Here is a 26,867-nt window from a genome sequence, read left to right as displayed (position 1 = left end):
TGGGGATGGATAGTCTGCCGTGTCCTCTGGGGCCACCTGATGCCCCTCTCCAGGACCGCCCACAGCAGTCCCCACAAAGCCACATCCCCAGAGCCTCCCACACGCCGCTTCTCTCCTCCCAACTCCCGCCACATCTGTCCCTCCCTTCAGGGGCCCGCTGGGGGCTAGCACTGATCTGACAGGTGAATTCTGAGCTGGCCCCCTGAAAGCTCCTGTCCCTCGAATGGCTGCACTGTATCATCGGGCAGGTCTCGGCTCAGACGTTCCCCCTGGACAGCCCTCCCAGCTCCCAGGCCTGTAACCACCCTCTGCAATGACCATGCTCATTTGATGACAGCTCCCTGCCAACATCCGCCGCTGGAAAGCAGCCCACGGGAACCAGGCGTGCAGCCCCGGTGGCTGGCAGAGCAGGGGACACTGATGCCTTCTTATCAAATGAATGAACAGGGGTCAGTGCCCGCTCTTCCACTCCGCTGCATGGGGAGCTGTCCTGGGCCTCTCTCCTCACCCGTGAGGTCTGCTCTAATAAAATAAAAATGAGCCCAGCATTGCTTTCATTATTACCACTAAGAAGAATGCTCCCTCTTCTCCATGAATCGGCAAAATAAGAGTTGAAAACTGCTCTTTCCTGAGGTTTAGAGTTCAAATGGAAATGACCATGAGAAAATCAGGACAGCCTTTCTCAGGACCGGGAAGACTGCAGAGATGGCCCCTGAACTCCCGTGCAGGACCTGGAGTCACAGCCATCCTTCCTCCCGAAGCTGCAAGTCCTCTGTGCATAGCACCTCCAAGCAATTTTCAGAGCCCTCCTTTCCCAAGCCGCTGAGGCCTTTAGCGGCAGCCCGGCAGCACCACGCTTGTCCGCACTCACTTCCAAACCAGTGAGAGGAGGTGAATTGTTGCTCATGTCCTGCCTTTGTGAACTTCTAGCAGAGAAAAAAAGTGGCACAACTCCAAGAGGGTCTTCCAGACCAGTGACCCTCCTGTCCAGGTACTTGACCGACAGGGTAAAACCAAGAACGTGCTTTTAATTGCACCTGACAGCCTGTGTCCTTGAAAGGTCGTGGGCTCGTTCCAACACACACAACTCCAGCTGTGCACAAGAAATAAAGTCCTCCACCTCTGTCAGAGGAGCCTATGGGGAATTAGGCACAGAAACAGAATTCCACCAAGTGGATTAGCATGCAAAGCAGAACTATCTCCCACATTCAGTCAGCCATCGAGAAATAAATCAAATTCGAAGAATGAAAAGTGGCCTCTTTGTTTAAATAGCCACAAATCCATTTTATGTTGTCTCTTCCCAATCATACAACTTGAGAAAGTGGTGAAAAGAAGCCTTTTGCTTAGGGATGACCCTTCAAATAATGTCAATATTTTGGCTGACTAAAAATGGGATATCAGGAGAATTTGTAAATAGGAAAAACATGTAATCTCCTAGTAATTAAAGCATTTCTCTATCAAAGAAACATTAAACAAAATCAGGAATATTAAAGTTGAGTCACTAGAGGGAAAATATTCAGTATATTTTTCTAGGGAGCAATTTGACAGTATATATATACATTAACCCTTAAAAATAGGATTATTTTGATAAGCAATGTAACTTAATGGGAATTCATCTTATGGATATAAAGATATAGAAGGAAAAGAATCAGCTGTAAGCACTATCTGTTAAAGGAAATTTGGGAAGATCCTGAAGTCAAATCATGGTGGATTTATTAAATATCAACTATAGCTACTCAATGGACTACTGCACAGCCATTAAAAATTATATTGAATGTCTTTATAGACCCAAAGATATTACTGAACTATCACACAGGAAAACAAGGTAACTAAAACAAAACATAGTGCATTTTACAATTCAACTTGGCGACAATATATGTACTTATATATGCGTCTATACTACATATGCACAGCAAAGGGACAAGGGACTTAAAGGAGGTGACAGAGGCTATCCGACAGCTGAGACAGAGAGTGTTTTTATAATTTTTTTCCTTTTTATTTTTATTTCCTGAAGTTGTTACAGCGAAATACATTGTTTAGGTAGTAAGAAAAAAACAAGAATATTTCTGACTGACTAGGGAAAAAAAATCCAAAATAAACATGAGAACTGACACAGAAGGAATGCCTACCCACATAAAGGGGCTGCTGTCCCCACCCGGAGGGGGCACCTGAGCCACACTGGGGTGAGCTCTGACCCCCCGACCCATCAGGACCCATTCGGAGGGACGGCAGAGACGGTGAATTTCAAGAATACTGCCCACATCACTTGAAGAATATAAAAGGCAAAGATATTTAAATGGGACTTAGTCAGATAACTGTGTACCTGAAGTAAAAAACAAGTTCTAGACGGTTCCCCACAGGGACAGGAGACACCCATCAAATGTCCTGGCCAAAACACTAGGACCAGGAACTGCATTTGGAATGGCCACAACACAGATCCAGCAATTTTTTACCGAATTCACTCATTCCGGGGTCCAATTTCAAGCTTCTACTGCAATGCTTATTGAATGAAAAGTTACATTAAAAAAGACTCAGTGTGAAAAAAACCTGACTGTAAAGTACAGTATGTATTATACGACCCCAGAGGTTTGTCCCGTGTCTGGAATCGCGGATCGGAACACCCGGAGTCTTCCAGGCGAGGGGCTGCACTTCTTGACGCCAGCTCAGACGGTGTACCTCGGCTCTCCTTCGTGTTTCCCCCTGTGGTGCTTCAGGTAGTCACTGTGCAGCTCCTTGAAGACGTCCCTCGCCCCTGGCTGCAGGGACACCCGCAGGAACTGCACGTCTGACTCGATGCAGAGATCCAAGAGGAGGTAAATGCCCTCCTGCAGGAGGCTTTTCACCGCCGGGTACAAGGTGACCTGGAAAGGGGGACACATCTCTCCATAACGGCAAACAGCCAGAGGCCACTTGAGGAAGACAGTCCTTTAAAAATATTTTGCACATAACTTAAATAATTGAATATTCGTATCTTAAAAGTTTGTATTTTGGGGAAATAGATGCCAACTCGAGCAAACAAATACCTGGAAGAACACATCACAAAATCACAGGCGAGGCTTTGCTATTTGGTAAAGGATGTCTGCGTGTTTACCAGGGGCATTTAAAACCTGGAATCTTTAAATTTAAAAATCTTGTAAAATCAGCACATTGTGTCAAATCCTTCCATGTGGCAATCGCATCAAATCCTTCCAACCAGGCAGGCAGGTTCTGACACTCTCCAGACATTGATAGATTCATATTAATAATCAGATCACATCCTAGGCCCAGCATCAGATGTGATTTATGATCACACTTTTTATTTCTGTCAACAATCATACAATGGGACCCAAATTTCTAACTGCCCAGAATGCTTGAATGGTTCCCTGCAACTAAAGAATGCATTTCTTCCCAGAAATTCTGTATTCACTGAAATTTGGGGTCACAGCAGGAAGAGCGGGCAGGCCAGCCCTGACTCAGAGGTATGGACAACACAGGTTTTCATTCCAGAGTCAGACCAACATCTAGACCAGAAAGCCAGAAAAGCAGGCTCTGCTCACATTGCCACAGCCACTCGGGCTTCAGCCGAGCTCAGTGCTGAGCACCCTGACCCCTCAGTAGCTGAAACCAAAAAAGGGAGGGGGGCTCCAGCCGGCAGGCCTGGCATCTGGCTGATTCTTATTAATGTCCTTATGACCTACTAGAGTGTAACACAGATTCTAGTGAGGATGTATTTTATTAACTAGGAGACACCGGAGTCAGCAGGGCAACCACTGGGGGGACAGGGGGGTGCACACTGCTAGTGAGGCGATTTGTTTCTGTCGCTAAGATGACACTGTCTGTCGGCTATGGCCACTTCCACACGATGGTTCAAAAATCGTCCGACAGGTGCTCATCTTAAATGGTGCTGCTGTTGCACAGGTGACAAGAATGCTGGAGGACCGCAGGTGGACAGACAGCTGTCTGACTTCACAGCCGTTAGGGTGGGGAAGGACAAATGAGACAAATGGACAGAAGGAAAATAAAAGAAGCCCTGATCTTACTGGCAGGGTGAGGATTTTGCAAGTTAGCGGATCATGCATTCATTCAATCCTCACTCACTGAACACACGATTCTGCTTCCAGAGGCGCAGGAGGTGAGGAAGGCCTGGCAGGCCTGCGGTGGGGGCACCCCTCGTGCGGCATCTCAGCGAAGCACGGCCAGAGTGCAGACCTCAGGGGCTACAGGAAGGCCCACAGTGCCCACACAACCACCTCGCACCTGTATGTTTCAGACAACTTTATAAAACAGTCACTTTCTACAGTATACTCAGATCACGGGCCTCTGAATGAAAACATCTCCAAGTAGCTTCAAAGGGTCTCAGGCAGGATGAGCAGTAGACTATTTACTCCAAGCTACCAACAGAGAGGGACAGCTGTAAATTTGATCTACAGGTAAAAGTAAAGACAAAAGTGACCACCGTTTTGCTGATGCACCTCCCCTGTGACATGACTGCATGGGAGGCCGAGGCCGACGGGCGCCGCTGCTTCCACTGGCCAGTCCCACCAGGTCATCTGCTCAACTACTGAAAGACCTTTGCCAGGACCCCATCCCCCTCAGAAACATGAGGGGATGCAAAGGAGATTTATTTTGCTATGCTTGCCATCTAATATTTAATTGCACTTAAGAAATGTCTCTGGTCTAGAAAGATTTATGGCTCTCAGTAGAAGCCTCTGATGCGTATAGAATATTTTCTTTATTATTGAAACAAAAGATAAAACATAGTCTGTCCTGCCAATGGACTTGGGCAAGCTGCAGCTTTAGAGAATACCCAAGGCTCCCAAGATTAAAAATAAAAAAAAAATAACTGAAAGCAAAAATTAGGCATGAATAAAAAAGCCAAGAACCACAGACCTCTCCTATCTCAGAATAGCAATTAGTGACTTGAGGGTAATACTTAAATGGTATTACCATGTCTCATTTTATTCTTTGGAGAAACAGAAAATAATGCCAGCTTTTCTTTCAGCAAAAGCTTACATATTAATGACTTGAGTGCTTGGGAAATACCAAGATTCTATAAAAATGCTACATAACACAGGGAAAACAAATTCCACATCCACATCTCATTCAAGGGATGATCTGAAAGGGTGTCCGTGTGCCCCAGCTCTCACACGCCCTGTGCCCAGTGAGGGTCCAGTGCACACCCATGGGGTAGGCTAATCCCTGCAGCTTTCCCCCCAAACTCCCACCTGGCCAACGGCCCACCTGCACGATGGACATGTCCACAGGCTAAGCCAAGCAGCGCCAATGGGTTTAAAAATTATTTAGTAGTTACCAATTCATCCTGAAACAAGGTCAGGATAAAAGCCAGGACTTCGGAGGAAGTCCATTCAGCCTCATCTCCCTTGAGAAATGCTGATGCAACAAGTTTACCAGTGGCTTTAAGGTCATTCTTATAAGATTACAAAAGGGGGGTTATTCTATGGGGAACAGTATAAGCAATATAGCTGTATGTGTGTAATATGCACACAAGGAGATAGGTACACACATGAACACATTGTACTTTAAGCCACTGGCACTCAATTTAAATAAAGGACGGCATGAAGTCCTGTATTGGACTTACTCTACAGGTCACACGGGTGTGTGCAATTTTGAAAATAGCACCCTGACATTCCGAAAGGAGATCGCTGTTGAACAATGAATTAATTATCCAGAATATTGAGTCAAAGACTCAGATTAACTGGGACAGTATATTTTGTTTAATCTAGCTCAGCAAATCTGCTGGTACCTCTACGTCACCTACTGAGCGTGTCTGAGTACAGCCACAAGCATGGTGGACCCCAAGAGACCTGCGGACTCCTGCTGAGAGGCCCCCTCTTTCTGTTCACCAGGCTACTTGGTCCTAGAAGAGTTCCTGCTCTCAGATCCGGTACCACTGCATCTCCTTTATTATTCAAGATATTAACCAAAACAGGCCCAACGTTTGTGCTGGAGCAAGAAGAGACATCTAGCGATTACTGAGTGCTGTCTGCATACCAGGCACCACCGGCCCTTTGAACGCCCTTATGCTAACCCTGCGGGGGCGCTGTGAACACTACAGATGCACGGGGCCATCTGCCACAACACAGGACTGTCAGGACCAAGATGCCATCTGCTGCACTGGTTGAGAAGCCCAGTGACACAGGCGGTAAACGAGAGCGCGTGGTGAGCCAGTCAGCTCGGCCTACCTTCTGCACCTCCGACACATACTGGGCCACCAGGAAGGGTGAGAACACCGTGAGCTCCTCGACCTGAAGTGCGATGTGGCTGTACATCCTTGCCACCAGGCGGGCGCACTCGAGGACCACCGGCAGGTCATCTGTGCTGCCTGGGGAAACAAAGCGTTTCCATGTTGATTAGTTCAAAAACTGTGCATGTGACTCCTTTAATTTTATACTTTTAACACAGCTCAAAATTAATCAACCCTTCTGTTTTTTTCCAGACTCTTTCATTGGCTTATTTTGCAGATAGATATGTCCAAATACTTATCTATTTCACAAACAAATGAACACTTGAAATACTCAAGAGAACGTGGGAATTTTTTAAGAGCCTAAATAGAACCATCAAGATTTTTAGGACATAATCTAGAACTGCCATGGTATTTAAAAGGAGATGGATCTCTACAAGGAGGGCTCGAAATGGGAGAAAAATGGAAAATTTCTTGTAAAAAAAGGTTTTTGACATCATAGGATTTCAAAGGTGGCCTAACTATGTCTAACCTCCTCACATTTCAGTAATTGTTTGTGTGGAATTTTCTTTTATAGGCAGGTAGACATTAAGCCTCAACCATCATTGCTAGATACACCCCTGTCTTTCCAGATTGATTTCCAGTTCCTACCTCTTTCTACCTATAGGTACCAAGACCATCCAGGCCCTTCCTAACAAACTCCTCCCAAAAATTCCAGCAGCCTTACTGTCCCCGCAGCCCAGGTGGCACGACTTCACATGAGAGCCTGGGTGGGAAACCCACACACGCCAGGGTATGTTCCCCACTTCCATGCAGCATGGCCACGTAACACTTCGATAAAGTTCTAGAAAATGCAAACAAATCTACAGTAACAGAAAGCAGACTGGTGGCGGCCCGGGGCAGAGGCCTGCGAGGGCAGCAGCTGGAAGAGGTCTCTGGCGCTGAGGCAGCTGCTGTGTTTCGATCGTGGTGGTGCTTCCCTGCAGGTATTTACCTTTCAACATTCACTCAATCAAATACCTTAAACAGATGCAGTTTGTTACACATACACTGTGCCTCAAAAGGCTTGGCTTTCAGAACCCGCAACGTCTTTTTTTGACACCTTGAATCACCAAACATCTTACATACATGCAACTTTTCTGCATCAGTATAATTTTATGAAATTACAGGAACTGCTAACATTCACTGGGCATTTCCACAGGCATACGCTTGAGTAAGGCACTTGACACCTGATACAGACCATTTCTTCTCTTTTTTCAGACCACTCAACACACACATGCACTTCACAACATCAATACCTGGCACTGGGTATTTCAGCCACAGATTTAAACATGGTCGTAAAAGACTGCATTAGATTCCAACAAGAAGAGTGAACACTTAAAGCCCTGCCCAGTTACGCCACGAATACATCAGAAAGCAGGTAACTGAGCTGCACCAGCATGCATGCAGCAGAGCCCCACGCTCCCTCAGAACACACCACGAAGGGCACGTTTACAACTACACAGCTTCATGCAGGACACGCCTGTGCCACGTGTCAGGAGCTGGTCCCACCGCCGCTCGGCGGGGCCTGGGCCTCCCTCCCAGCTCCCGTCCAGGCAGCATTGCCAGCCGGTACAGGCAGTCCTCCTTGATGAGCTCAGATGTGCTCTCAGGCCTCTGCAGAGCTGCAGTTGGCCACCAGCAGCTGACCCAAGTTGGCCTGGGACACGGAGCCTGTTCCTGATCCTCCTCCTGCACGTATTCACAACACGACATGATGCGCGGTCTGCACCACACATGGGAGAACTGGCCACTGGTCGATCCCCAAATGGGCAGAATTATTTGGACAGCATCACCCAGCTTTACACCTTTTCTTTTCTCCAAAGTTGCCTGGTTTAAGTAACTACTGCTTAAATCCAAAAGTCAGAACCTCACATTGCGACAAGTGGACTACCACCCATTTATTTTGAGCCAATCTGGAAGCACTGCCACCAATCCCTGACACCCCCCTCTGTGGTCCCCAAGCACAGCAGACACACAATCCTCAGGCTTAGCACATCGCATGGCATGAGGATGGCTGCCCCATGCTATGCAAATGGGAAATTGTGCAATATAGACAGTCTCACTTTATGTGCAAATTTTTAAATGAGACTCTCCCCCAAGTTAGAAATTTAGCAAGAATCTACAAAATGCAAGGCTGGAAAACAAGCTGTACACATACTCTGTGCTACTGCCACATGGCTGTTTGCTTTCTCTGTAAACAAACACAACCTTGCCAAGATGAGGCTGGAAGGGTGAGCTGCAGAAATGCCTCCCATTCATAAATGAGGAGCTCTAACACCAACCTGTCCTTTCCAATTTCTCTGTTAAACTATGGGCTCCTTATGGGCAAGAACAGGGTTGTCATCATTTTTATATCCCCTTTATATGTGAATAAATATTCCCTGAATCTAGACCCTTTTTTTATTTACCCAGAAAAAGAACTACTTCAGTTAGGTAGTATAAAATGCATTCAGTGTTCTGTAGAGTTCTAAAAAATGTGATGGTGTGATTTTTTTTAAATCATTGTTGAGTATTCACTTGATGACCTGAATGTTTCTCTTATTTAGACTCAACTGTGTGGTTTTATTTTCAGGAACACATGTTGCCAGAGACGCTGCAAGATAAGCACATTTGAAATCATGTGTTTGATACTGTTTCTCCGAATTACCTTTATCTTTCTGCCGCCCTTCATGCATAACTGAAAACACCAATCTATTAAAACAGCTCAGGAAAGATGGGCTGGCTCTCAGCATTACCTGTAATAATAATAAGCAAAAGCATATAAAAATGTTAGTAGTTATTTATTTCAAGTTTCTCTACTCTAGAGGAACTCATATTTCTTTCTTTCATAACTTTATCACGATGCTCAACAGTTGTGGCAAGTTCTCTCTGCCTGGACCTTCTGGGGAACTTACTTAACTGACATTTGTTTCGGTGTTTTGGGGTAGGGTTTCCATGCCGCATAACTTCAGAAATCTAATGGGGGTAATCCTGGTGTAGAATTTGCTCAATCTGTGTCTTTTACTGTAAGCTGTTGCTAGTGCATTCTGGAAATGGGAAAATAAATAATAAAAAGAATAATAGCCAATGTATTCAAGTGCAACTGGCACTAGAAAAAAAAAAACACTACATAAAGCAAATTTATTTAAGATGAGGATCAAAACCTCCATTTTTCAGTGGTGAAAACGACTGGCTGGGACTTTATCTTGAAAAATGGTACGAAAATTATAAAACATGATTCTTTTATATTTAACCATCCTTAGATTGTGACCAGACGGATAGATACACTGTCCAATAAAGCAGCCACGAGCCACATGTGGCTACTTAAATGTAAATCAATGATGATTAAAATTCATTTCCTAGATCCCATGCTAAGTAGTCAGGACACCTGTGGCCAATGGTTACTGCGGACAATGCAGACACAGAACAAGCCGACACCCCCGCATGCTCTGCCGGACAGCACTGCTCTGATTCTCAGAATGAACAAAGAGTGAATCAAGTGTTGGGATTCTCTCCTTTGGTATAATTTATCCAACCAAATTCTTAGCAGTATAATGTCACATTCTTTACGTCAAATTATCAACTTTGCAAGTATGTTCTGAAAGAGGTCATTTTTGCAAAGATATTCCAGGGCTTCATCAAACTTCCCAAGAACCTCCGTTAATCCTCTGCTATCATATTAATTAAAAACACACATACCCAGGGCTAGAAATGTGAGTTTACACCCTGGCTTAATATGTGATCCTGGATAGATTACCCAACCTTTCTGTGCCCATTTCCTCATCTGCAAAATGAGGATGGGCTGCTGATCTGCTGGGTTCCCTGGCCGGGCCGGCATCATGCTGTCACTTTTCAGTTCATCTGAGCACATGCTGGCGCGGTGCTTTTACCAGCGCAGACCTACTACATACACCGCCAACATGATGCTCATACACTGCACGGGGTCCTCTTGGCCCACTCTACCCCACAGGCAGTATGAGAGTCATATCATTCTTTATTGCAATAGCATGCCATCATCCTTGTCAATTTTCTCCTTTTATTAAATGGCCTAATTCTGCCAAATGGTCATCTGTTGGTGGTTTTGCAGCAGAGTCATACAGAGCTTTCTAATACTACCTTCACCAAATGCATGAAATCCTGTATCTTTTGCAAGATGGACAATTCCAGTTTGTAAGTGACTTGTACTGCATCTAGTTTGTACAATCACATGGAGATCGAATGACCAGGAGAGACTGAACAACAGAGATACCCATGAGAAAGGGACTGTCGGAAGGAGGGGGCACCGGCGGGGGCCCAGGAACACAGGCGCTGCTCTGCCAGAGAGGAACGTTTTTAAAACCTGCATTACTGGTAGGTCTCTATTCTTAGAACATTAAACCAGTTAAAAATACTTGAATGTGCCCATGTATGCATTTATCCTATTTGTGAGTTCCCAGGCACCACACAGATAGCGGTGGCACCGTGAGAACAGCACAAAGGCACACACAGTCCTCAATCTGAGACTGAGAGTCAGCTGGGTGACGCTGTCAGATCATTTAGCAGCTCTGAGCCTCAGTCTATCAACAGAGTGGCACTGCCGCCACCTACTTTACAGACTTGTTGTAAGGATGAAACGAGACATACAGCAGATGCTCCATACACGCCGGCTGAGCCGGCATCTTTTCAGTGGGACACTCATTCCTACCTCAGTTGGAGGCAAACGCACGGTTACTATAAAGCTGGGACACTGGGTGCCTCACTCCCTAAACCCCGGAAGATATCTGAGGAAGTGAGTGACATTTAAACATGAGATCGGCAAAAGTGAAATAATTTCTGATGAGCTTTAACAGCTAGTACACAAACACTGTTCAAAGTGTCAGACCCCCACAAAGGGGGGCTCAAACAGCCTGACGGGAAGGTCAAGCATTTCAGGGCTTAAGAAACCCCGGAAATTACTGGAACCAAAACATCTGCTTATCAAATCATTTTTCTTCTTATCCTGCAACAGTACAGTGGTTGCACTGCTGTGTTTCTGAAGCAGCAAGCAGCTGCTAACAAAGAAAAGGTTGCCTGGTACCCTCTCCTCCTCACCTTCGGGTGGCACTGCAGGATGGAGAAGAGGACATTGTGCACCTTCAGGAAGATGCTCCCATACTCGGGCGGCTTCAGGTGGTCCAAGGGGACCGTGAGCAAGACACTGAAGGCGAGGCTGACGTGGTGTGGGTTGCTGATGGTGTGCTCCCCCCGCCGCAGCAGCACCGCCAGGACGTCCAGAATGGGCCCAACCACCCCCAGGGCCGCGGGCTGCTCCCGACAAGCCTCACGGCTTTGCAGCTGCAGGACAAGGAGGAGAAAAGGAAAGAAAATGGAAGTGCTTCTCCACAGAAATAATTCAAAACCTGAAGCAGAGAGCAGCCAGAACCGAAGTGTCTGAGAATGCCTGAAATGAACTCAAGTGGGCAGCCTGAAGAGACAAGGAGGCCAAAATTCAGTTTCCAAGGGTAACACATTTTGCTGGATTCACTTGCCACGAGGCGAAGCCATTTCTTACGGGAGAGTTGACTTACCCAATTTCTTACAACAAGAAAACTTGGTATCAGACATATATATACTCATTAGTTCTACATGTCGGTAGTTAAATTCCACTTGTCACATTTCTTAAAAACCAGCCCTACTTAAGGAGGTGCAGTTATCTTTCTAGAGAATGAAGAACACACTCGAGATGAGGGGTGCTCAAAGTCTCACCCATGCAACCTGGGAGAACTCACCTGCAGCCCCCCCGGTCCCCCAGCCCCCGCCACGCGTCCACAGCAGCCCTGGCGAGGCCTCGGGGGCCCAACTCGGCAGGCTCATCTCCCCCTGGTCCTCCGGGGGGCTGGCTTCCTGCTGGCCCCTTTAGGCTCTAAGCAGCTGCTGGTCTGCTGCTGAGAAGCATGTGGCCCTGTGCGCCCTGCCAGCACCAACCCACACACGTGGGCCCTCTCACCCCACTCATCGCCCTGACGCCCGCTCCCCACTCCAGGTGAAGAGGAGGCTCACCCGCCCATACAGACCCCAGGGAACCACAAAGCAGTGAACCTCGGGTGTATTCCTTAGGCCCTTCTGCCCCAAGAACATGCTAATCGAGGGCAATGCTCTCAGGCAGCACATGCTAGAATGAGGTCTGGCAATGATGCCAAAACAGACTGCGCTTTCAGATCCAGGTGAAGCACGCTGCTACAGGGCTCCATGGCGGCAGATCTGCCAGGGTAATGAGCCCAACCTGAGCTGGGTTTGTGGCCAATGAAACAAAAAGTCATGTAACTACTGTGGCTATTCACCAGGTGCCAAAATTTAATGTTTGGGTGGGATTATTATACTCTTGTCTGCAACACTGCCTCCTGGTTCTATAAAGCCATTTTTTCTCACTGTATCACAGACTTTGAACACCAACCCACATGCTCCTAAAATGAATGAATTCACTCAACTAACCAGAGAATTCTGTGGGGACAAAGAAAGCCCCAGAATTCCATTGCATCTCATCTCATTTAAACTGGCCTCCTGCGTAGCCTCAGTCAGGCCCCTCATTCCCCCCATCACTGCCTGTCTGACAGCCTTACTGCCCCCCACACCTGCCCACAGCTCCCCCGTACCAGTGGGACAGGACACATGCTCACAGCCATTCCAGGACACAGCTCCAGAAACACTGTGCAAAGGCAGAGAGTGGCAGGAGCTGCCCCTAGTCTGCCCAGAGGAGGCTGAAGAGCCGGGGCGGGCCTCCAGAGGGTACTCACGGTTAGAGCAGTGATGACCTGGGGGCACACCTGCCAGAACAGACGTGCATTCTCTCCCTCCAGCGGGCAGCTCAGCAGCAGCTTGGTCAGAGTGACGGCCGACAGGATGGCCTAGGGGAGAGGGAGGGCACTCACCAGAAAGGGCCACCTCTCGTGCAAGAGCCCCATCGTGGGGAGAAGCCCAGGCACTAGGGCTGAGACAGCCAAGCAGAGCCCATGGGAACAGGGAGGCCGGGGGTTCACACAAGACCCGCTTGGGGTGAAATCCCAAGGAGCGGTCAGGCAGTCGATGGTAAGATGAGCAGAACTGTGGCAAAATAAGGGCCTCTTCAGGGGCGTCTCACTGAACCAGGTGTGTAAGTGTGCCAGGAAGTGAGATAAAGGCCGCGACAGGCACAGCCGCCCAGTCAGAGACCCCATCCCGCCAGGAGGGGGCCTGGCCGTGGCCGCCTGAGCATGAGTGACAGATGCTCCTGGTGGAAGGGCGGGCCAGCAAATCGGGTCAGCACTGAGACACAGTGGCGGCCTTAGGCCTCGGGGAGGGGACACCCCTGCCCATAGATGCCTGAGCTGCAGGGCATCTCACACCAACTTCAATCTCACGCCAGCCTCATCCTCCTCCCAGCACTGTGGACCCACAGAGTTCCGGCTTCTGCCTTCGGCTCTGGTTTCCCCTCTCTGGCCGGCCGCATCCCTAATGCCACCTGCCAGCCAACCACCCTCCCCTGAGCCAGCCCCACCCTCCCACTCACCTGCAGGACACGTCCCTTAGAAGGGCCTGCAAGCGGGCCCCTCCTGTGCACCCACCACCTGCCTCCCGGTCTCCCCAGCTATGCCTCCCCACTCTGGGCCACCCACCGAGCCCTGCCCATCACTGAAGGCCCAACTTGAACTTCACCTAGTCCATTAATCCTGGCTGGTTTCAACAGAATTTATGGTTTGTTTTATCTGGGCTCATGGAAGGGAAGCCCAGAGCCTTCTCAAAGCTGGGGCCCAATCGTGATGCAGACAGGCACCGTGAAAACTGCCAGAGACATGGGTGCGTGCCCGGGGACAGGGAGGGGTGGTGCAGAGAAGGGCCCTGGCCTGGCCTCGCCCCGTGCCCTCGTGCAGGAGGTGCGGGTTCCCCCAGCCCCACCCCGACCCCCATCGCCCTCTCCAGTTCTCCTCCCACTCGAATCAAAGCCCATCATAATCAGCCGTCAAGGAGCCACTCATCAGGCAAAGAAAGCCCAGAACTGGAAGAACTGGGCTGTAATCCTGACCCTGAGATACTTAGCTCTGCGGCCTTTTCTTCCTGTGTGAGCAAAGACACAATCAGTCAGGTCCAGTGCACAGGGCATCAGAGGATGGAGTCCCAGCAAGAAAGCCCCACGCAGATGCTCTCCAAAACGTGTACCGTTACATGCAAACACAGGGCTTTACTAGCAGCAACTAAAGACCTGATGTGGGAAGGACCAAAGGCGGCCCCTGACCTGAGAAAGCCTCACATGGGATCCAGGCTAGGTCACCGAATACAGTATAGCTTTTCAAGAAGTATGACGAGAAAGGTCTCAAACAAAAAATGAGTAGAATTTAACTTCTTTACATGTCAACATTCCGAGTATATCTCATACTAAGTACATACGGCTGTAATCTGAAAAGGCTCCACTTTGGAAGATTAGGCCTCCCTGCACTGAAGCGGAGGCCTCTGCAGGGGCCACAGCTCCTTCTGTCAACTCCCCCATTACCTATCATCTCTACTGATTGATTCTGTGTGTTTGGTTTTACAAGTCGCACCATATGTCAGCTCAGTTTTCCCAGCTGAGCCAGGACCACGTCTGGGCCCGCCCCAGAGGGGCAGAAAGGAGCCACCCACCGGCAGATCTGCCTTCCACGCGTTGCTGACATCCAGCCCTTGAAGGATGCTTCGCATCACCACCCTGAAGTCCTCTGTCGTCCCGACCTCTAACATGTGGGTGACAAGGACTCTCAGATGAGGCTTGATGTCCTGAATTACCTGACTCGGAATAGCAGGATCTGATTAGAAAACAAACAAAAACTGTTCAGACGTGACAGGCGGGGCTGGTGAAATAAACCAGAGTAGCCACGTGCTGGCACAGTCACCATGGAGGGCGCACGGGGTGCTCGTGGCCCAGGTCAAACAGCACTCTTGAAGATGACGTGCCCCCTGGTGCAGCTCACCGCGCACCTGCACAGTGCAGGGAAGGCCGAGGGTGATGGCGAAGACCTCTAGAAGGTATTGTCTCTGGACCCCCAGGGAAAGGTGACTGCTACTCCCTTTATGCTCTTTCCTACTTCCTGTGTATTCTTTTATAAAATCAGTAGGGTCTCCACAGGGGGGTGGTCCTTTTAGACAGATGGGAAGGTTAAAGAGATTTAAATATCTCTCCAGACCGGCTGCGGTCATCCAGCTGTCCCGGTGATGTAGAGGTCCCAGGGTCCTCCGGGGCAGGGCCTCACAGCACAGTTCAAAGCCAGGGCCCTCAAGGACCCTGGGAGTGTGATTCGCTCCCTCTCCAGCTGCGGGCTAGCCTGGCAGACCAGCCTGGCAGACCTGCCAGAACACCTTCCCACGGCCCCGTCTTTGTTTACCACCTTCAGCATGGCGGGGGACAAAAGGCTTTGAGAGAAAGATCTAGGTCCAGGTCTCCCACAAGTCATTAGGACCTTGGAGTCATGTCTGAGGCTCAAGTCCCTCATCGGTGAAACAGGCCCAACGGTGTAGCTCCTGTGGCAGCAGCAGAGCGGTGCCTACCACATAGAACACAGCACGAGCCCCCCGCCCTGCCAAGTCTCTGCTTACCCGGGCTGGGCCTGCGGGTGCCTCCCAGGGCACGGTCCCACAGTCCCAGGCACTCGGGAGCATTTCCTGGGATTTACGTAATCTGTGTCAAGATCAACACTTCATTAACCTCCAGAGCAGGATATGGCTCCACATATATGTGAAGCATTTTTTGAATGTTTTTCTTGTCATTGAATTGAGACAGTCTCCTGTCAGGAAGCAATCCTTACAAATGCTCGTTTTTACGAGCTGAAACCTACCGAATCACCCAAGAACACAGGCGGGTTTTCGCGGCCACAGTGACACCCCCCAACCCTGTCCCACCCAGGCCTCGGGCCACCCCTCCCTCAGCACCACTTCCAGACTTCTGGCCACTGTGATACCTTCTCAAGGCAGAGTCTAGCAGCCCATGTACACCAGGCCAGGACCCGCTGGCAACACCTGGGCACACGGTCTGAGGGGTCAGCGGCAGCTGGCCTCATGTCCCCTCCAACCAAGGCCCCATCCCTGCGGTCAGAGGCACCATGAGTGCAGGGACACACGGTAGTGAATCAGAGGCCCCCACAACTCACAAGCGTTGGAGGGGAAAAAGGACACATTGTTTTCTTTGACAGAGGGGCAGAGCGGCCAGACCACCAGCTGCCCATTTATCAGGACACTCACACAGAACATGGAACCAGAGTTACTAAAAGACTAGGTTTCAGCCCCCGTTAGGGTGAACACTGTGCCCTGTCCCTGAGAATGAGGCACCACGGCCTTCTGGTCATTCCGCCATCGAGGCAGAGGTGGAGAGGCTGCCAGAAGAGCAGGGTTACTCGGACCATAGCCCTTTGGTCCCAGCTGGGCCCGGGCAGACCAGGTGGCCTTCCTTCCTACAGGCCCCATGTACCACTTGCTCTGGACACATGTGTGGCCCCACCTCGCCCCGCCCAGCTTCCCCACTGGCACCAGGGAAGTTGGCGAGTGCCCTGAGGGTTAGGCTTGGCTGAAGGACCTCCCCCAACCTCATCTCGAAGGGCGGTCCTAACTAACCTCCACTCCCAGCAACCAGAGAAGACAAACTCAAGCTGTGAAACCATTAGGGATGAAATCTGGCCCATTAACCTCTAACAAGGGGCGAGCAGACAGCCCAGGCCGAGCTGGGCCCAGTGAGCAGCTGTGCCCTGCTTGATGGCCAGATGCCGCCCTGAGACTAGGGTTGAAATTCTGCCTTCAAGGAATCCTATGGGGCTCCCTATAAAGTAGGTCATTTGCATTTTTTTTCAAGTTGGCAGGTTTCATATTTTTCTTTGGTCAATTGACAGCACTGAAGATCCGACACAGAAGAGCCTGCTAATTAAGGATGAAATTATCCATGTTGCCCACTTGGGCCCAGGACAGATCGAGGTTAAAAAAAAAGGGGGGGGTGTTAAAAAATTTTGCAGAGAATGCACATACTATAAAGGAACTCCTGGCAGGGAGGGTTCCTCACCGCTCACATGCCACACCTTATGAAACAAACACCTGCCCCAAAGTGGCAGGGGTGGGGCGCTCAGCTCACCTTGCTGGCTGCTTGACTAGCTTTTACCAAAAGCTCCACAGTACAGGACAAGAGAGAACAGCTTACCTGCAAGAACTTTTCTCATAGAATGAAACATGGAGGCAAACACAGACTCCTTCTTGGGGTGCAGGTCTGGGGCCAAAAGAAATTGAGTTAAAAACTGCATGGCTGCCTGGAAAGATGGAGTGCTTTCTGCCAGAGCTGGCAGCTCCGACAGGATCCGAGAGTAAACTCCCTGGTAGAGGGCGGTACGGGGGAGCTGCACCCCGTCTGTCACTTGGGAAATCTCCGTTCCTCTGTGCCCGCAGCCCTGGCCCACGTCTGCTTCCAAGAGCGTGCTGACAGACAAGACGAAGGCGGCAGGAAGGCACCCACTGGGGGCCCCGCGGGCCAAGCAGAGCTGGAGCACGCCTCCCGTCTGGAGGACAGCCTGCCGCAGCAGCTCAGGCAGCGCGTCCGGGGCCTCGTGCTGCTGCTTCCGCTTCCTGACAACAGGCCCCAGGACTTGGCACAACTTGGTTAAAGACACCAGAAGGAGTTGCTGGCCCAGAGGATTCTCATTTTCCAGCTGTGTGCCTGATGTGGCTTCAGTGTCCATCCTTGAGAGGAAGGTGATGATTTTCCCAAAATTGAGCACCAGGCTGAGCTTCACCTGAATGAGCATCTGCATTAGCTGTTCTAAAAAGGTCCCTACCACTTGCAGGAATTCCAGCCAACAAGGGCCATCCAGGTCAGTAAGAAATCTACTACTGGCTTTGAGCAATGAGGTCAGTACGATCTCGAAAATATCACTAGCATACATGACTTTGAGCACTGCTCGGGCACTTCTTCCTCTTTGCAGATAGCCAAGAAGCCAGTAGCAAGTCGTCAAAAACTTGAGCATCAGTGAAGAGGAGCATGAGCTCCCTAGCTTGGAGATGGCCATGGCCAGTAAGAGAAGAAAATAATGCACATGATGGGGAGTCAAGAGGCTGTCCAGGCGTAGAGCAGAAACAATGTCCAAAAGCCCCAGGATGTTTTCTAACTGTTCTCCCTCCAGCTGGATGGGGAAGTCGCTCTTGACCAAGGACAGTAAGTTTCGGGCAATTTCTCCTCTTAGTTCTTCACCTGCGGGTCCCACTTCTGCAAATCTCTTTTCCCACTGAGTCACAGCCATGCAGCCCTTTTCAAAAAGCCAGGGTAGCTGCTGACGGAGAAGACCCGGGTCACTCTGGATGCCAGAACACAGAACATCAGCACATCGTGCCGCTATGCACGTTAAGAAAGCAGAATGAAGGGCCTGCATTTCTGGAAAGAAAGGGCTGTGAAGGACCGCCTGGGAGGCTTTCTCAAGTGTGATGTTTGGCTCTTCGCCTGCTGAGAATTCCTGGGCTCTACTCATTGGTAAAGTTCTCAGCAGGACACTGGCCAGGTATCGTACATCATCTGCACAAAGATAGGGTAGTAAAATTGTGAGGTTTGACACGATCAGGTGCCAGTGTGCTACAGGGTACGTGAGTGCATTCACTGTCCCCACCTGGCCATCCCAGGAGGCTGTTGCCCTCTGGTCCAGGCGTTTTCTGCCAGAAGCAAGTATGTATGCAGCATCACATCTCAAAGTGTGGAGGGCTTCTTCAGACTGGAAACCAGTTTGCATTAAAGTCCTCTTCATTTTCTGCAGATAGAGCTGTTCTAAGCAATACCTGCCAAGAGAGTCAAACCGAGCTGTTAACTTCTCTATCTTCTTCCAGTGTTGTGCCTTTACACCTGGGAGTGGTAAAGGGAGGCTTGAGGTCTCTAGAGCACCACCTGCAAGGGTCCCAGACACAGGCTGGTACTGGCTACAGTTTAAACTGAGCATGGCGTCCACCTGGGCCCAGGTGTGAGAGAGCAGGAGCACAGAGTCACCGACCTTCTGCAGCCACAGCTCCAGCTCTGGGCCCCGGGGGGGGTCTAGGAGGAGCGCCAGCAGGGGCCTCACCAGCTCTCGGAGCATCCCCTCCATGGTGCACTGAGTCCGTCTGATGACGGGCAGGGGCGTGCTGCTGTCCAGGCTCCTCATGTTGAACAGGATGCAGTGCAGCAGTGAGCTCAGGGACAGAGACTTCAGCGCCATGTCGGTGTCACCCCGCAAATGAGGCAAGACCAGAGTCTGGAATTTGTCCAGCACAAGGGTCCACGTGTCTAAGACCTGACTCGGAGACAACTCCAGGAGGCACTGGCGGAGTGCCGCGGAGGGGCCTGAGGCCAGCACAGGCTGCCTTAGCGACTCGGCGGCCGGACGACAGATCACCCCCAAAATCTCCTCAAACAGCCGCGGCACCTGTCTGAGCTTGACATATGTCTGGAAGAGAGTGCCGATGAGTGCCTCCTGGGCTCTTTTGGTTCGGAACTCTGTTACTTCAGCATCGATCCAGGTGGAAGCCAACAAGTCGTCCAGGTCCGGCTCCAAAATCAAATGATTCAGAGACATCAAGATCTTCAGGCAGCGGAACCAGGCGGGCAAGGGGGCCTGTGGGTGGTTTATCAGCAGTTCGGCCAAACGGCGGTAGAAGCGGAACTGAGCCTCACCGTGCCGGATCCTGTCGGCAGCTATGTTGTAGACATTGCTGTCGGCCACGGAGGTCAGCAGCTGTTCCACGACCAGGAGCTCCGCCGTCCAGTCGGAGGTGGAGAGGGCTTGCATCTGCCCCTCCGGCAGGTGCGAGATTCTTAAGCAGCCAAACAGCCTGGGAAGCGCCTGGAAGCAGAGGAGCTGGGCTCCCTCCTTGAAGTAAGAATCCAGAAAGAGCTTATACAGCAAAGCCACGGAACTGGCAACAACGGCGGCATGAAGGGATGGCTCACAGTGGCCGGCGTCTGCCAGCCGGGCGATCACAGTGTCCATGGGCGCTAACAGATTCTTCATGACACCCATCTTCGCGTCACCTTGCTGCTGGTCCAAGAGCTCCTCTTTGTAGGATGACAGCAGCTCAGGCTGAAAAACGCCACCTCTGAGCACAGCCTCGATCTGGCTCCTGACATCCCGGCTCAGCCCCTGCCGCAGCTGACCCTGGCCGGCCTGCGTCCACGTGCCCCCCAAGAGTAAGTGCCTCAGGACCAGGCAGGGCTGGAGCAGGTGTCCGGTCACCTCCCCGAAGGCACGTCTTGGGTTGACCTGCTGCTGCTGGATGGAGAGGTAACGACCAAGGGCCAGGTGGATGACCTCAAATAACTGGGCTGCCACGGCTCCTTCTGACTGCCGACAGGCCAGCCAGCACAGCTGGCTCAGCAAAGCCACTGTCAGCTCCTGCCTGGCCGTGTAGGTGGCAGCAAGGGCAGGAGTCGAGAGGATGGTCTGGCAACAGCTCAGCACAGCATTAATGTTTCTCGGGGATCCCGGAAGAGAGAACTCGGCTATTCTCTCATTAATGATCTGAGCATTAAGAAAGCAAGCAAGCTCATTACTCACCCAAAACCCACACATACACACACACAAATACCACAGGATCGATAACCTCACTCCTTGCTCTCATCTTGAGGAAAAAGACCTGCCCAGGTCATCACATCTAAATGGAACTGACATCTGCTTGATACACCAGAGGTAGGCAGAGGGCCTGCTTTGATCCCCTCACACGTCCGTCTCCTACTGATATAAACTGGGAAATGGGATCAGTGCCTGTGTGAATTTGCTACCCCTTTTTTACAGAGCTGGCTTTTATGACACTCAAACTCCAAAAACCACTTAGATCATAAACCTGAGACTTAGCTTAGACACTACAGGTGGAGGGACAGTGGCTTTGGGTTATGATCCTGTAGTTCCAAGATACATTTTCATAGTCAATGACACTATTTCTATTTTAAAAACTAAAGCCAAGGGCACCCTTAAAAGAGGAAAGCAAATGTTGCCAGTTATTACGTATTATACAGCAAACCCAGCCTGTTGCGTCCAATATTCTGAAATTCACAACCAGAAATTAAGAGGGCCAGGTAGACTCCAAAATTCACATATACACAAAGTCACTTGTTCCCAGCTTTACAGCATCTGAGAATAAAATTTATCCTGGGTGCTCCATTTCAGCAGCCCAATGACACAGGTATTAGCTCACTTCAAATGGCTCCTGGCTATGGAAAAGCTGAAACAAAAATGTCAAATACTTAAATGCCAATGCTCTGCTACAATGATCTCCAAATATTTCTGATTACATACTCATCTATAAAACTTTTTCCACATCTATACCCAACAAGGGTAATTTATTTATAAACTGTATGCATGTACTATAATACTAATAAAGCATGATAGAAATTAAAATGTGACTTTTTCTTACACATACAGAGATATCATAAGCTTATCTTTCCATACACCTAAAGGACCTTCCAGAATAACCCACTCTGGTGATGACCACTGGCCTATTATTTTAAAAAGTGACATATAATTTAGAACATAGTTTCAAGAAACACTAAAACCTATTAACCATTAGGCAGTCCAAGGATTTAATTTTTCTCTTACCAGCCTTTACTTTCTCTTTCTGCCGACATGCTCATGCATGTAAGGCAGTGTAGTGTGGTGGTGAACAGCACAGGCTTTATAAGCAGGCAGATCTAAGTTCAAATCGAAGCTGTACCACCTACTACCTGTGTGACCTACTGCAAGCTCCTTAACCTCTCTGAGCCTGGCACACACTAAGTGCTCATTATTGGTGCTTTTTATTGTCAACCACTATTTTCACAGTACTTCAAAATACTCAAGTTTTGACAATTGAAGGTCATAATTCTGATCTGAGGCTTCAAAATTACTTTGAGTCAAAATCTTTGTGGAAATTCCTATCCAGATTTTGGCCTTTGATATCCCTCCAGGCGAACAGAAAGGGGTGGGGGGAACGAAATCACAAACTAGCAAAATTTACTGGCTACCTTTTCCAATTAAAAAGCTAGCCAAAACCATGTTGTTGTTCAAGTAATTGGACATTAATGATATCAAAATTAAAAAAATTAAAAAATAAAATGTGGTTCTGTTCACTAACCAAGGGTATCTAAAAGGATGCTCTAAATGAATATGAGCATTCTAAATTGTAATTTTTAGAAAATAATTATTGCTTAAACTCAGTAATACTTGTTAGTATGTACTATGCAATTGCCTGATTATACAATAAACCCTGATAAATATTTACATATCTATTAAACCTTATTTTACTTAAAAAAAAAAAAAAAAGCTAGCCAAGAAGGGCCTAGTGGTTATCAAAGGGAAGGGGTTGAGGATGGTGGATGGGGAGGGTGGGAGAAGGGGATTACGGGGCATTATAATTAGCACTCACAATATAAGTAGGTCACAGGGAAGGCAGTGCAGCCCAGAGAACACAAGTACTGACTCTTTAGTATCTTACTACACTGATAGACAGTGACTGAAATGGGGTGTGGGGGGCACGTGATAATATGGGTGAATGTTGAAACCACAATGTTGCTCATGTGAAACCTTCATAAGATTGCATATCAGTGATACCTTAATGATAAAAGAAAAAAGCTAACCAATGATTTTATGAAATAGTCCCAAGCACTTTTCTTGAATATTAAATGACAAAGTGCTTAGCACTGTGTAGAGCATACAATATGCACTCAGTAAGTACAGTCATTATTACAATGCTAGTAACATTATTTCCTTCTCCTCCTTACCTTTATAGTTTTGGAATCTTCATAAAATTAACCCTAAAACAAGCCTTCAGATATAACAGAAAATCAACAGAGATGTGTGCAACACATAGGGGACAACACAGAAAACTGTTAATTACCTTAACAAGGGAAATCTGCAGATTAATTGTCTTCCCATTCTTGAGGAGATTCTGTAATGTTTTGCTACGTAGAATGTTATCTATATAGATCCAAAGCCTTTCAACAATGTCTTCCTGCAGTTCAAGTTTTTTCTTATAAAATGCAACCAATGACTGTCTTGCCCAATCAAGTAATACCTGAAGATTGAAGAAATATACTCTGAAAATAGATGAATTTCCTTACCCAGAAAGAAAAACCCTGGACATTTATAGGGAGAGTCCATGCATAACTTAATTCAATTGCCAGGGGGAAAAACTCCCCTTTAAAACTTACCTTTGGTAATTTTACATTACATCAATGTTTTGGCATCTTAGAATGTTTATCACTAAAGAATAAAAAGAGAAAAAAAAATCTTTTCTTCATCTGGGGCCAAAAGAAAAGTTTCAAATGAAACTCTTTAACAGTCCCTTCTAACTTCTTTGACATTACACTAAATTTCAAAAGTTAGAGGCACAGTGATGGCTCAAAATAGCCAAAAGATGAATCGCACAAAAGAAAAATGCAGAATCAAAAGACAGGCGCCTGTGTCCTGGATTCCCATGCCACTCATCGCTTGACCCCTAAATTGTATTTATCTCATCCAGAAGACAGAGACTGTCTTTTGGGACATAATACACAAGTGCTTTATAAAAAGGAGAGGCGGACATACAGTGTCCATTACTGTGATGTGTCCTCACTCATGAACAAGGAGATGGTGTGGCCTCGACTCACAATATCAGAACTGCGGTCCACAAGAGTGACGATTCCCAAAGGCAAAGCCTCCTCGGAGTAAGAAGAGTGGACACCGAGACCGGACTTCCCGCCCCGACTGGCCCCTTCACCTCTCCTCTGACAGCACTTGCCAGGTGACTGTCAGGCAGCCAGGAGGACTCTCAGGTGCAGCCATGTCGAGAAACTACTCAATGTAGTGGCGTACTTCATCACCGACACACTTACTTCAGCCTCCTAGTGGATGTTACCCACCTGTGACACATTTTGGGCTGTCTTCTTTAACACTAGCATATGGGTGCATGTTAATCCAATTTCATGAGCTCCCATACTAGTGTCTCTATTATATAAACAGTATTTTTTAGCCAAACAAGCCTGAGAAATGTGAAAAAAAAGCCATGCCTTTCCTGGCCCCTCATTTATTTCTAGAATGGTTTATACTAAATACTAAAGCTTCTCTACTTCCCAACCTTTAATTCAACAAATTCCAAAGACTGCACTGACAAGCAATTGCTTGGGGAACCTCATTTTGGATTTACAAACAAATGAAACTACCAACAGATGCAGAACCTTACTTCTGGAACCTACTTATCAATCTGTTAAATGACGCATATACTTATTTCATAATATAAGTGAGGTTTCCAAACATAAAAGAATTGCTGAGGTTTTTATAACAGAAAAACGTTAACAAAATACCTGACTCCTATTTTTTTCACTGACATTACTTTTAACTTCCAACCATGTTTCCTTCCTGAACATTTTCTCTGATCTTTTAAATTTTAAGTAAATGTCAGTACACGATCTACACAAGTGGTAATTACTTTAAGTTGTAAAAATGGAATTTTCACATTAAACTTACTTGTTCTTTGTTTGGAAGAACACACTGGTGGGAAATCCAAGCAAAGTGAGCTAGTTTCAGCTTATTTTCCCAGGAAGTTGTGTTGCTTTTAAGCTTCAGGGAAATGCCAGAATAAATAGCAGCCATTGCTATACTTTATCTATCATTTAAAAACAATAGAAAAAATATTAAGGTCAGATTCAACAGGCACCAGAAAATGAACATTATGTTATCTTACTGTGTACATAATATATATTCCTTTTAAAAAGCTGAATTAATAAAAACACATCAGTATAATTGTGGTCATACATCTATCTATATGTGAGAAGCTTGACGCCATGAATTTTCTGGGAGAAATCCAGACAAAAGCAGGCAGGAGATGGATCTCACACACACGCACGAGTATTTCTGCTGTGATCAGTGTTCAAATTATTTATGAAAGGAGATTCATTCACACCTGGTTTCAGATTGAAAAACATTTTGCACAAATTCTCTGAAATACACTATGTATTATGTATTGGACCAACTCCATTAAACAGTTCGGAGATAAATAAGCAACATTTGGAAAAAGTAATATTTCTCCAAGTAAAAAAGAAATATAGTATAAATCCAGTCCCAACAGAAATACTGTTCAGCTACAACAGTAACTTCCCAAGATTACTTTATTCACTTAATGAAAAAGTTTAAACACACACTGCTTCCAGAGACTACAGGAAATACAGCTGCACAATAAAGACTATAAAAATATAATACAATAAAATCATGACTAAAGAAGGAAGGAACACACACCAACTACCTATATAAATTGAGGTAAAGGTAGTCTGAGTTTCCTAAGTCATAGTAAAAAGGGGAAACATACCAGATTAAGTCTTTTTCATTATATAAAAGTAAACAAGTCAGTTCCTCAAAAGATAAAGTTTCATGATAGTTTATACAGAAATACCATTATCATATATAAAAAATTGGACAAGGGAAATATCAAAAAAAAGATTGCAGTCCCATAACTGTCCTATAAATACTGTCAAAAAATTTTTTTTTGCTGTACTGAGGACTGGACGACTTGCATTTTTTAACTGTATGGGGCCTGAAATCCTAGAAACCTACCTTCTGAACTTACTCTCAATAGGTAAGAAGGTGCGAACGTCGGATGAGGGGCGCTTACATTCAGCAGGTTATCCTTCAACCTAGTACAGAGAACAAGAACACCCCAGGGCTGTCAGCTGTCCTATGTTGTCAGAACGCCCAAAACCCATCAACAAGGACATATTTAACTTCTAAGTTCGATGTCAGACGTCATCGTCACAGCTACAAAGTACTTAAGTATTTGCAGAATTGGCTACAAAGACGCCCAGACACCTGCTGGAATCTCCCACCGCTCGGCTCTCTGGCGAGCGTCTTCCCACTGGGTGTGCAAAGCCCCATGCGGACAGCCAAGCCCGGTTGGAACTTCCGCAAAGACCGCTTACGCTGGAATTCCGCGGAGTAGAAAGAGGCCAAGTAAAAAAGAATCAGGAGAGAGCAGCCAGCGATGTGTGAGGTCCAAGGAGTGAGCCCACTGGGCTCCCGCCCAGCCCTTACTGACCACAGGAGGAGCTGGGTCCAGGAAGGGAGTGTGGCCCCAGGTAAGGGGCCCCCCCGGGGGCCTAACGGCGATAGGGGCCGCGGGGCGGGGGGCGGAAGGCCGGCCCAAGTAAGGAGTTCACTTGAAGCCCCGCCCGGAGTAGGGGCCTACCTGCAGCCATCCCCGTAAGGAGCTCAGTCGGGACCGGCCCTGGGTGGGGGCTCACCTGCAGGGCATCCTCTGGGTAAGGAGCGCATACAAGGCCGGCCCCAGGTAAGGGGCTCACTCGGGATCGGCCCTGGGTCGGGGCTCGCCCGCAGGCCGGCCCCAGGTAAGGGGCTCACTCGGGATCGGCCCTGGGTCGGGGCTCGCCCGCAGGCCGGCCCCAGGTAAGGGGCTCACTCGGGATCGGCCCTGGGTCGGGGCTCGCCTGCAGGCCGGCCCCAGGTAAGGGGCTCACTCGGGATCGGCCCTGGGTCGGGGTTCGCCTGCAGGCCGGCCCCAGGTAAGGGGTCACTAAGGACCGGCCCTGGGTGGGGGCTCACTCACCTGCAGGCCGGCCCCAGGTAAGGGATCCCCTGCCGGCGGTCCCCGGCTGCCGAGCGCCCCCGAGGCCGGCGCGAGCGGGCATCACGCGGGACCGAGCAGCTGCCCGGACGCCCGGCACCCACCACGTGGCCCGCCGCGTCCTTCCGCC

General features: G+C 48.4%; 1 protein-coding gene across 3 annotated transcripts; it reads right to left on the bottom strand.

Annotated features, from left to right (window-relative positions):
• Nucleotides 1-1,972: 1,972 nt before the first annotated feature.
• Nucleotides 1,973-26,861, bottom strand: URB2 (URB2 ribosome biogenesis homolog). Of its 3 annotated transcripts, none has more exons than XM_073219973.1 (11): nt 26,720-26,861; nt 25,714-25,793; nt 24,631-24,769; nt 23,024-23,200; nt 17,346-20,673; nt 14,813-14,973; nt 12,955-13,065; nt 11,273-11,515; nt 8,871-8,958; nt 6,183-6,322; nt 1,973-2,861 (listed from the first exon to the last, which is right to left on the bottom strand). In XM_073219973.1, the coding sequence occupies exons 3-11, from the start codon at nt 24,754-24,756 to the stop codon at nt 2,664-2,666; spliced, it is 4,572 nt and encodes a 1,523-aa protein (XP_073076074.1). In that variant the 5' UTR covers nt 24,757-24,769; nt 25,714-25,793; nt 26,720-26,861; the 3' UTR covers nt 1,973-2,663. The 3 variants fall into 3 exon arrangements, with proteins under 3 accessions (XP_073076074.1, XP_073076076.1, XP_073076075.1); XM_073219975.1 differs by having other exon boundaries at nt 25,727-25,793; XM_073219974.1 differs by lacking the exon at nt 26,720-26,861 and adding an exon at nt 26,601-26,625.
• Nucleotides 26,862-26,867: the final 6 nt, after the last annotated feature.

Source organism: Manis javanica, chromosome 13, assembly GCF_040802235.1.
Source record: "Manis javanica isolate MJ-LG chromosome 13, MJ_LKY, whole genome shotgun sequence".
Lineage (NCBI taxonomy): Eukaryota > Metazoa > Chordata > Mammalia > Pholidota > Manidae > Manis > Manis javanica.
This window is presented reverse-complemented; position numbering and strand designations above follow the sequence as displayed.

Bases quoted from the DNA above. Each gene is read 5' to 3' on its own strand.
- URB2 (XM_073219973.1), bottom strand. From the start codon at position 24,756: ATGGCTGCTATTTATTCTGGCATTTCCCTGAAGCTTAAAAGCAACACA. The intron at 8,959-11,272 runs GTGAGGAGGAGA...TTATTATTACAG, and splicing joins TCCTGCAGTGCCACCCGAAG to GTAATGCTGAGAGCCAGCCC. The intron at 2,862-6,182 runs GTAGGCCGAGCT...CCCCCTTTCCAG, and splicing joins ATGTGTCGGAGGTGCAGAAG to GTCACCTTGTACCCGGCGGT.